This window comes from Petromyzon marinus, chromosome 1, assembly GCF_048934315.1.
Source record: "Petromyzon marinus isolate PM22_M1 ecotype Great Lakes invasive population chromosome 1, UKy_Petmar_22M1.pri1.0, whole genome shotgun sequence".
NCBI classification, from domain to species: domain Eukaryota; kingdom Metazoa; phylum Chordata; class Hyperoartia; order Petromyzontiformes; family Petromyzontidae; genus Petromyzon; species Petromyzon marinus.
Genome location: NC_133667.1, coordinates 30,867,862 through 30,879,504, shown reverse-complemented (window position 1 = coordinate 30,879,504; position 11,643 = coordinate 30,867,862). Strand labels below are relative to the sequence as shown.

General features: G+C 44.8%; 1 protein-coding gene across 2 annotated transcripts in view; it reads right to left on the bottom strand.

Annotated features, from left to right (window-relative positions):
• Window positions 1-755: 755 nt before the first annotated feature.
• Window positions 756-11,643, bottom strand: part of DYM (dymeclin) — a 31,333-nt gene continuing 20,445 nt past the window's right edge. For both annotated transcript variants that reach the window (XM_076066946.1, XM_032948980.2), the window contains 3 exons: window positions 10,417-10,599; window positions 9,674-9,787; window positions 756-7,223 (listed from right to left, as the gene is read on the bottom strand). In XM_076066946.1, coding sequence (XP_075923061.1) covers window positions 7,074-7,223; window positions 9,674-9,787; window positions 10,417-10,599 — 447 coding nt within the window. In that variant the 3' untranslated portion in view covers window positions 756-7,073. The remainder of the gene's footprint in view (window positions 7,224-9,673; window positions 9,788-10,416; window positions 10,600-11,643) is intronic.

The window sequence follows — 11,643 nt, the reverse complement described above, 5'->3', positions numbered from 1 at the left end:
AAGCAATACAAATAACATTACAAGCTGTAACTGGGGCTAAATTTGATTTGGTCTTCGTGAAAATAACACCAGGACACCTCACTCCTGAATTAGCCCGGTATTTCGAGGACAGTATATACGGTGTCCCCACGTAATTATACACTTTGCTTTACACATTGACAAAAAAGGGTAGCACCGATATATGCTGTCCTCCACAGTCCACTTAAATCTATCAAATAAAACTCGCTAAAATTGTTATGACATTTTAGCCCACAAAGTATCACGGGGAAACCCACAACACCCCAGATGCCTCATTGTGGCATGCATGAGCACCGCAGCTGGATTCAGCCAAGATATTTGAAAATGTTCAATATTTTAAAATATTTAAATCCAGACCGTATAATCTACTGCCACAAATGTGCTTTAGGCAATTATAAAGAGCTGCCCTTTCGTTGAAGTGTGAACCCCTTCTAAGCTTCTGGATTACAGCCCGATGTCAATCTATTGCTGGATAAAGGCCCACCCGTGCCATATTCGTCACAGGGATTGTTTGAGCATAGGGCGAGTTCAGATAAAACATTTCCGCTGATATAATGCGTAGTAGCTGGGAATCCAACTCGGGTAGCTAAGTTCATAGTGCAGTGGACTAACCACTTTGCTACCGGCCCTGCCCAAAATAGGTGATTAGAACAGCTTAAAATGCTGGTATTAAAATGCCAAAATAATTTAAATAAATATAAACAAAACACTCTTCAACACATTCACTCAAACAAAACTCTTACTGCAGGAATATATTTCACAATTGTGATGGCCATTGCCAACAGCTTCACATATCAAGACCAGTAAAAGCATGGGGCGAATTTGCAATAGCTGCTTACTGACAGGTGCAGGTAAAGTTGTTACTTATTTCGCACATTCAGCAAAAAACACAAGGGGTGTGTACATATTCTTAGGAACCAAAATATAAACTTAAAAGTAACCACGATTGATTCGATACCGAGGTTTTCCAAACTCTATTCTTTACATCGCACCAGTCTAGTTTTACATTTTACAGATCGTCAGGTGAGTTCAATGTATAATATATTAACTTGCATATAAAGAATAAAAGTTGCGTGGAAATGTATGTAGCATGGTGGCTGACGAGGAATGGAGTTTGGTAATCTATGCACTGTAAAATTATTACACATACCCTCTCAGTCGCAAACGACGTAATGAATGTAAATGCGCAATAGATGGCAAATGGTTGTTTTCATAAACTATTTAAGCCGTGTAATAGCCCACTTAGACAAAGGTGGTCCATGAATCTCTTAACACAAATGCATTTGCCGTGTTCCGTGCAACTGGAATTATCCTTGCCTCCCTTTTAAGACGTGCCGTCTCAAGTGGGATCTTAACTGCTTAAACAAGGACTGCCCGTCTGGCATGTACTTTATAGTTGGCATGACATTACGTTGGTACCAGCTTGGTGAACAGTTTTGTTCCCCAAAAAATGTTGTCCGCCACCCCTTATGCGTTTTTGTTTATGCCTGAAGGTCCACCGGGATTTTGGTGGCACGGTGGTTATCACACTGCACCACAATTCCAGCAACCCACGTTAAGAGCCATGGCCACGATTCACATCAGTGACAACAGCTATGTAAAAACTCTCCTTCCCCCTCGTTCAGACTGAAACGAGTACATGGCGTGGTGTGGATAACCAACGCTGTGCAATAATCAAAGGTGGCTTGCTTACTTACTATTGGCGGTGCTAACACCACTACCAACCTCCTTGTATGCCGTACCAGCATTGTGTTCTCGACCATTTAGCCTGGCCAGATAAGACTTTGTTGCTGTGCGTATGTGGAATGCCCATATCATTACCACTGGAGAGCCTCCCTCTTTCATTTTGACGAGTTACATTCAGGCAACACACCACTGTACAACAATATGCCTGCTCAGGCAGGGTGTAACAGTTGGACGTAAACAAAACAAGCAAATTCGTTACTAGTTTAGCACACCGGTGCGTTGGAGAGTAAACCCACAATTCGTTACTGAACTAGTAACAAATTGGCACGTTATGTTTACGTGACAAACCTTACTAATTGGCTGTGTTGGGTGGTGGCGGGTTTAATGACACATTTATATTTACGCGATTTAATATTTACGTGATCTAATTAGGATATTGGGCGCAAAAGCATAGGTGTTAAACCGAGTTGGACGTACCCACGATTTACCACACGACAGGACGGTCCATTTACCCCAGGTCATTCGCGTGGATATTGAAGGAAGCGTCCACGCTGATCGACAAAGCGAAGTGCTTAACAAGCGGCACGCAAACACCAACCAAGTTGTACGTCCATTAGTGTGCCTCCTACACACTAATTCCCACTGTGTGATTGTGTTGCACTCTCTCAAGAGCCCGATTCCCGTCATTTGCCAATGTCGTGCTATCTGCTGTAGAGCATTAAGACCCCACGACAGCACGGTCACAAGCGTGGATATCGGTGAAAAAGGGCTTTATAGCTCATCAGATTCCTCCAGTATAAATACATATTCTGATTCTGCACGTCGTAAATATATTTTAAACTATCCGCAAGTGAAGACTGTAAACAACAAATATCCCCCAGGTAAGTATGGTAAACGAGTGTGCCTTTGAAAAGTGATCAAGAACTAAAAAAGAAACTTCATGTCGTTTATTAAATTACATTAATCAATCAAGAGTTTAGGTGGTCATCATCACTGGAATCGAATGGGTCCCCGATTCAATCGTGAGACCGGTGGACGGGCACGTGTCCCCGTCAAGGGTGTGCAGTGCCGTCCGTCTCATCCACCGCCGTTCAGGAAAAATAAGAGGTAAAATCAGACGAGATCAGTGACATAATCATCTGGACTACGTCAGCCAAGTCCAGGCACGCAGAGCAAAAAACCAGGGCTAGGTCAAAAAAAAATATTTATAAGGGGGCCCCACCCCACCCCGGTCTTTCTCCAGTGGCTCTGACCACACACTCTGTGATGGGGGGGGGGGGTAAATCAAACAAAGCACAGGAAGCTCGGTTTACCTACAGAGCCGCTCCTGCAAGTCGATGCTATGCCACACGCTGCATTCACCACCCACAGTCTATCGCAACCACAGCTATGTGTTAAAGTTTGTGTTTCCGTTTTCAGTCATTTTTCATGTTGCATCAACGACAATAGAAGTGTAACAAGTAAATAAAACAAGAAAACCAAATAAACCTACACAACACACACGCGTGCGTACCAATCCTTTCCAACCTGAGCTCACCACCGATAACAAACCTCTGAGCCTTGGTTGTGACCTTCAGTCCTCACGAACCCATACTTGCTCAGGAACCAGTTTTTAATAATCATCACTTAACATACGTGCAAGTGAATTTCGAATTCGTATATTTACAAACCATGAGCTGCTTAGTGTAAGATCATGATGCGAACCACAGAGCCAGACGTCTTCTGACAATAAACTTACTGATCTAGGTTTTATCAACATTTTTGTAAATCTACAGCCATCTCTACCATTAATATGCTTACACGATTGTCCAAAATAATGGTAACAAAGTGAAACAAGACATTTTACTCATTTCAATTTAACCACCACTATAGTACTTTAACCAAACGCCAAGTCCTTCACCTACATACACAACATGCCCGAGATAACGTTACTAAAGCTGTAATATGTTTCTGACCATCAGCAACTTCTGAATGTAATTTTGAACTTTACAATTAGGACAGAGTGAACATTTATCTCCTTGATTTTAAATGGCAAATGAGTTAGGAATCATTGCAATTATATATATTTAAAAAAACTCTTTAATGTTGTTGATCTTCAACCTGGCATGTAAGTTGCCCTGTTTTCTCAAAATGTGAAAACAGGTACAACGGCATGTGATTATACAGAGATATATACACTCTATGTACAGGGTGTAACAAGTTACTACACATACATGTACAGCCCTTTTTCAATGCACTGCTGAATTCAGGGCCTCCCCACACCATGCAGGTCGTGGGGGATATTTGACCATACATCCACCATACTGATCAGTGCAGGTTGCCAAAGGTGGGAAGCATACACGTGGGAGCATAGATATATACAGTGCAATGTATTTTGCCGCATTGAAAACTAAATGACTTGCAATGATCACGTATTGTTCAACTTAACGCAGTCTGACACGGTATAATATGAATAGACGTCTATATTAAGTGGAAATAAATTAAAGAAACAAGCTTTTCCTAAGTCCAAGAGCAAATGGTAATGAGTATCCATCTAACGGATGCACCACCTCATTGAGTAACAGCGATTCATATGCTCACAATACATGCAACGTGCACAAGATAATTGACTATTTACAATTTATGAGAGTGATACGCTCATTCTACATTTTAGTTAATGGAGTGATTAAAATTTTACAAAGACGGAGAAACAACAACAACACAAAGACGGTAAAAAAACGACGAAAAAAGATAGATTTTTGAATTGAACTAGGGCCCTCAAATCGTGACAATTCATAAAATTGCTGGAGGGTGAAGAATCATTACAGGCCTAGTTACAACACAGCAGCCAATTAGCCCTCACACAAAAAAGGTTTTGCCGCAACAAACGGGGACAATCGATTATGAGTTCATCCAACCTGTGCATGATCACAATTGCACTTCTCACATGTGTAATCATACGCCATGTAGTATTAATTACAAATAAAAAAGCAACCCACTGCCTGCCTTGGGATACCGCTCAGCGCAGCAGGGCCGCCATTTGCTCTCTACGTGTCAAATAACACAGCTGGCCGCCCTTGCAAAGGAGATGGACCATCTCAAGGAGAATATTCAGGAGAAATCTTACTAAACAAATATGTTGAATTTCGTTCGCACCATACGTAGCCAACTGTGCTAATCAGAGGTCCGGGGGAAGGACAAAGTAAACACAACAAGCAGTTCTAAACAAATTAGTTTTCAAACTAGATTTAAAAGTGCATAGCTCCAGTGGCTTCCTAATATCGAAAGAGCATTCCAGACGGCCGCAGAAGCGCATCTGAAAGCGCGCGATGCAATGACCGTCTTTGTTCAACGGTTGGCCAAAAGCCGCTGCGAGGATGACCGGAATATAGTAAACGAGGTTAAGAGTTCATATCCCGGTCAGGGTTAAACCCCATTGTTGATGTCCCTTCTGGGGAGTAATGTGGGGATCACCTGGTGAGGCTGTTGCACTCAGTGGCAAGTCACCAGTGATTATCCTTGAGAGATAGGGATATACAATAACAATGCGGATTTCCACCTCTGGGTCAGGATGAACAAGCAACACTTGTTTACGCCAGGGGGATGCTGTTTTTAATGTTGATGTATCTATCCAAATGGAGTAAACTACAGGCAGTGAACATGAGAGAAAAGGCTATTCAAAGTATGCACATTTGCACATCACTCACTACGTGTTCAATACTGTCTGTAAAACATATATATAATTTACAGCCCCTTTTCAATCCACTGTTGGATTAGTGCCTCTCCATTCTGTCAGTCATGGCAGTTATCTGACCATATTTCACTTTGTTGGTCAGTGTGGCATAGTGAAAGGGGAGATGCTTAGGATCAGTAATCACTCGCCACTGATGTTAGTTGTGGTCGGGAATCTAACTCAGCTTTACAGGTTCATAGTGCAGAGTGCTAACCACTACATCACCACCTACCCCAGGCTTGATATAACCATATATAGTAAGTAGGTAAAAACACTCTTTTCATCTCCTTATTTCCAAATCTTTTTAAATGCTGCAAAAAAAAGTAGTACAATATTGTGTATACATGAACTTAATATATTTATGCATAATATGGTAACTTCTAGCATTGCATGTTTTTTTGCACACAACTGAATTAAGAACTGCCAATTGGTATGCATGAGCAGATAGTTTGTGATCTGAGAAAGCCTGGTGGGTGAGACACCGTCTCAATTGAGTCTCTGCACCGGACACACAATCTCATCGCTATCCTTACACAACCGCTATACCCATGACCAATGATCTCATTTTAAGGCCAGTGAAATACATTCTCCCAAGACCACTGCAGGCTCAATAAACTCATTCAGCCGATTTGACATTCCACCCATACTGTGTGGTTCTTCGCGATTACAGAACTACTTGTGAAGCCAATTTGTATTGTTTTGCATCCACCCACTACCAGCATTTCCCTTTGCAGAACATTACAATCTACAGTAAAAAAAAGGAAAACACAAGGAGTGTTCTCGATTTTCTCTATGTTGCCGTCGTTCTGTTGATATTATTGGTGTGGGGGGGGGGGCATTTTAGACGACTTTGCAGACCGGTCCACGGTGACGTCTTATTGCGAAAAAAATAATACACCCATCAATTTGCCGCATAGTTTAAAGAAAAGAAAATTGGAAGCCGCATTCGATTTCTCAATATGCATGAGGCCCAAATCCGCGCCGAGCTTTAACCCCGATCTTAGAAGAGCTCCTTTCAGGTGCCACTGTGAGCAGATCTGCCTGCACCCTGGTTACCGCGACGCTGGGGTGGCAGGCGACCCCACATGACCAGGTAGCCCGTTCACGTGATGCAGCAGTCGAAGGCAGCGTACGTGCTCAGCCTCTGCCCCTGACTGCAGTAGTTTCAAGTGCTGTTTGTACAACAAATAAAATACGACAATAATAATAAGAAAGGGACTGCAGCTCAGTTTATGTTTACACTCGCGTGGAGCCCAGACGACTGGACTGGACGCATTAGAGGAGGCAGTTTATAACTCGCTTGGTGGTTTTAAGCGTCCCTCTCGGTGGAGACTCTCAGGAGTGGTCCATGCTGTCCAGACTCCCCCCCCCCCCCGCCACCATCCACCCCAAAGCGATGGCGTCGTGAGAAGAGTTCCTGGCGCCGGCCACTTCGAGCGTTTGCGTCTTCGGATGTTGGAGGGGGGCGGGGGGGCGGGACTGGTAAGGGTACAGTGCCGCTTTGAAATTTATTGGAAGCTTGTGGTCATGGATAAGATGGGTGGGGGAGGGGAGCAGAGGGGCCACTGCACCCCAAACGACATATGGGGTCTCCTCCCACACCCACGGCCTACCCACTACCTTGCGCCCACCACCGCAAGTGCCCCGACAGTTGTCGTCAAACGCAATCGACGGGGAAGAGCTGAATCTGGCGTGGGGACCAGTGCAGCCCCACGGCGGTGTTGTAGATGAGCGACCAGACGTAGGGGACGAAGAACTCCTCGGGGCTCTCCTCCTCCACGTACTTGAACTTGAGCTCGGGGAATTTCTGCTCGGATGGTGAAGCGGGTGGGATGGGGGTCGGAGCAGGAAAACGGTGAGCGAAGGCGGGGGGGGGGGGAGAGACAGACGACGAAGGGGAGACGAAGGGGGAGAGAGGTCGGCGGGGTACGGCGACAAAAGCGAAAAACAAAAATTCCTTCAGTAAACAAATAGTGAATATGAAACACGATTACTTTGAAGTACAGCTTCTCAAAGTATATACCCAATTTTTTTGTAACATGTTTACATTAAATTTTGATTTAAAGCTTTCGTGACTGCAGTAATTCATATTCATGGTTCTTTCGGTAAAGTCACGTTTGTGTTATATATATTTTATTATTTTGTTTCCCTTCAACGTGACTTTACCGAAAGAACCAAGAATATGTTTACATTCGTATTATTATTTACGGTCGACATGTTTTGTTCGCTCACGAGGGGTAAAAGGGGCAGTTTAGTTGGAACTTTTGTATTTTTATGAAATAATGAATGAACCGCTAAGCTTTATAAAACCAGGGGACCAAATTCCCACAATAACAAAACAAGACTCCTCTGCTGGCATTTTCTGAACATCCCAAAAACAGCTCTTCTAATCTACATGTTTACAAACCACGCCTCTATTGCCATGGCGATGTGCAGACTCCCATACATAAGAATGCCAACACTGGTGCCAATACTTGAGAATGGCAACATCAATTCAGGTGTGCCCATGCATTAGGCTTGAAACAATGCATGGAGATTCATCGTTGGAAAAAAATCCATTCTTATGCTCAATTTATAAGCCTCGAATCCTGCGAGCAGCAATCAATTATTTGCAATTACGTACATTTATTGAATCTGTTTTGTAAACTTAGGCAATTGGAGCAAACAAAACTGCATGAGACTGAACAAGAAAAACTACAACTGAGACAGACGGTGAAAGCGTAACGAATTCACTTAATCGCTGGTGGGGGCGGAGGGAGTGAATTGTTACATGCCTACTCCTAACCATTCACGTGCGCTACAATATTGCTGGTTGTTGAGCTTGCCTGCCCTCCACAAAAAAACTATTTTTGCATGAAAGCTTCCACACAGAGGGTGGGTCATGTGACTATACTTAACCACACTGGTCAGTGCAGGTTGGTGAAGGCAGGGAGCATACACGTGGGAATGTAAAGATACAGTTTAACAATTAATTTTGCGACACTGCCCCCTGCTGCCTATGGCAACCTGTTTGTCCATGGTGGTCACCAAACCAAGGACTATACAGGTTAAAAGCTGCTTAGCTTCTGAGATCTGACGCGGCCGAGTGCATTCCGGCTAATTTTGTCAGAGGCTCAATGAGCTTTTACTGAGTTGAAGTAAGGGCTCTTCACGGGCTCATTGCTAGAAGGCACCTAATTTTAACTTGGGTAGAAAAACTTTCCTACCCGAATAAAAGGATACGAAAACACTCGAATCAGCACAAAAGGAACAGTCGTACAAATAACAAAAAAAACATGAGCACATGAGGGAAGGCGCTGGCCATGAACAAACATCGAGGGCAGCTCGGTCTGTCAGAGTTCCAGTTTATCATTTGTGCGATTAATCCAGAGCAAGATTCAGCACTGGCGTCAGAAATCCCGTCTGCCCGCGATACGCTTTGCCTATCATAGGCACCACACCGTGGGGAGAAGCGTGGAAGGCAGACGGGGGTTGAGCCCTGGGCGCCTCTGGAACACGTCCGAGCCAATCTAAAGAGGCGCGCACTTGGGCCGATAACGGGGAAAGATTCCGCATCAGGAGTCGGGGTGGGAGGGGAGTGCTAGCGGAGGACGGGGAGCAAACTGTAAACATCCCGTCTAGAGGGACAAGGGGGCGCCTGTGGTCTTTGCCAACACTTCATTTGTATGCCCACCCCTTTCATTCCGTCTCCCCCCAGGCCACCCCAAAACAATACTTTTAAATGAACTGCCCTAATACCGCATACAATGCCATTCAACCTGACCTACGAGGGAGCTGAATATGCACAAGACCGTGCCTTAACAAAAGTGAAGACGAAATAAAAATGTATACATTCAAGCCAGCTGTTTATAAGCTCCCTGAAGCAGTGGTTTGGCTGATGCAATACAAATTGTGATATTCCTTGCTGTTTAATTTCCCTGGTGTCATCATCCTAGGCTACCGCCTCACCAGGACTATGATGAAAATGGGCGTGGGCAATCTTTACACATTTATCGTGTATTGGTATTAGGTGAGCCATACCACATAGGTATCAACGCTCTTCGCTTACCAAGTTGCGCTCAGAACCTGAATATTTATTTATACTGGAGGAAGCCGATGAGCAATAAAGCTCTAGTTCACATATGCCCAGTCGGGGCGGGTCAGAACGTTACAACAACAAACAATACAAAACACAATAGGAGTGCAAAGTATAGGAAAGGTAAGCAAATCACAAAAAAACTACAAACTCACTCCAGTGAGTCGACATGGCACACTGACCTTTAGCCTGTCCTTTGGAAGAAGGATGGCTCCTTGCTTGATGACGTCCACCACCTGGTCCACAGACAGCCCCGTGCCAGCCTGCTCCAAGCGGGCCCCGAAGAAAGAGATCACCTAGGGGTGGTGGGAATATTGCAACAAATTGTTGTAGCAGATGTGGCACAATTGTCTTTATGTAAAAAGCAAAGCAGCAATGAGCCTCAAGACTCTTTTCTCAGGAGGGTCCTTCAATCCGATATTTTGGTCAATTCCTGATTAAAGTATTCTGACGCTGTTCATGTGGCTAGTCTTGCTGTTCCCGCAAATGATAATGCTCATGGTGCTTTGGACGACGGTTCTGCTGTTGCTGATGGAGTTTGATGATGATGTGTATAATTACATCAATCCTGCAGACAATCGGTTGCAGGGTGAGCAACTATGTCACATTCGGGGTCAAGAATTATATGAATTTGTATGGCTTTAGAAAAGCACAGTTTCATCCGAATTGCCAGTCAATTTACATCCTACTGGCCAAGCTAGAGGTGGGCAAAATACATTCAAATTACAAATTATTGCTGGAGTACTGTAACGTAGATACCTATTACCAACTAACCGTGTCTCAAATTACCAATCACCTTAAGGTGTGCGATTTAGATACCAGTTACAAATTACAAACGTAACCAAATCACAATACTTGAATTGCACGGGATTTAAAGACTGCCCATCTCGATGTGTGCAACGGTGCCCGCATGGCGCAAGCTCACGGTGTCGATGTTCTGCATAACGTCGGCGAAGGCGGGCTGCGCGCGGTACTGCTCAAAGAGCTCCCGCTTGTAGAGCAGCGTATAGACCAGGTTCGGGTTGTGCTGCAGAGAACTGCACAAGCACGAGTTCACCACCTCCAGCATCATGCGGATCACCTCCTCGATCACCGTCAGGTCCTGCGCCTGTGTCCCGTCGGTCGGGACACGAGAGCACGCGACAACACGCAAGCATGCAAGTGGATAAGCGGACGTGCGAGTTGAGTCAAAGGGGTTTATTATACAGGGCAACGCGGTAGGCAGGGGGCTTTATTGGGCGCCATTGGTGGTGAGATGTGGACTTCCTCGCTTGGTATGCAGGAGATCGTGGGTACGATCTCAACCGTGACGCCTGTAGATTTGGAGTGTGCATGTTCTCCCCGTGGTTGTGTGGATTTTTCTCCAGGTCCTCCGGATTTTCCCTCCACATTTTAAAACATGCATTTAGAGTATTTGGCTACTATACATTTCCACCCAATAAGCCACTTCGTTGAGCTATCATTTGTGGCCAGGTCTCTTCTGAAAAATAGCAATATAGCTCAGTGGGCCTTACCTGGTAAAATAAAAAGTTTCGTTTTAGTTCAGTATCAGCTTCTGTGTATTACATTTGCCAAACGGTGACGGAATTCTGTGAAATAAAACTGACCGAAACATGTGATCCTGCGCTGTAATTTCCTTTTCATGCAGAGGCGTTGGTATCTTCCTCCCTGGGGTGGAGAGCAATGGGGCCGAAAGCAGCAAGCAGACTTGTGGGAAAAATGTGGCCACGGCACGGTATCACAATGGCCTCGTCTTGTAAGCGGCGTCGTGGGATCTGTTTAACATTGGGAAGCCGACGAGTTGACCGGATGTCTCCGCTAAAGAGTGACGTGGCAAACGGCCCCAAGGACCCTGCAGGGGGCAGCGGGAGCGGATTTTCACCTTTTCTGCGTTTCCACGAAATTTTGCACTTTTTTTCTGGGCGTGGCGGCACACGCCTGTAGTCTGACTCGTGAACTGCGCTGGGATAATATACGAGGCGCCACATGAAAGGGGCAGCGAAGTGGCGTTTGTAGGAGACGCCGATATGCAGGGATAGCTGTAGGGCAGTGCAGAAAATAGGTTGCCGACCTATCTGTGAAAAGTTTATTCACTCGCTTGGATGAGTTTACATGCAAACAGAAGAGAAACTCAACAAAAATACCAAGCATG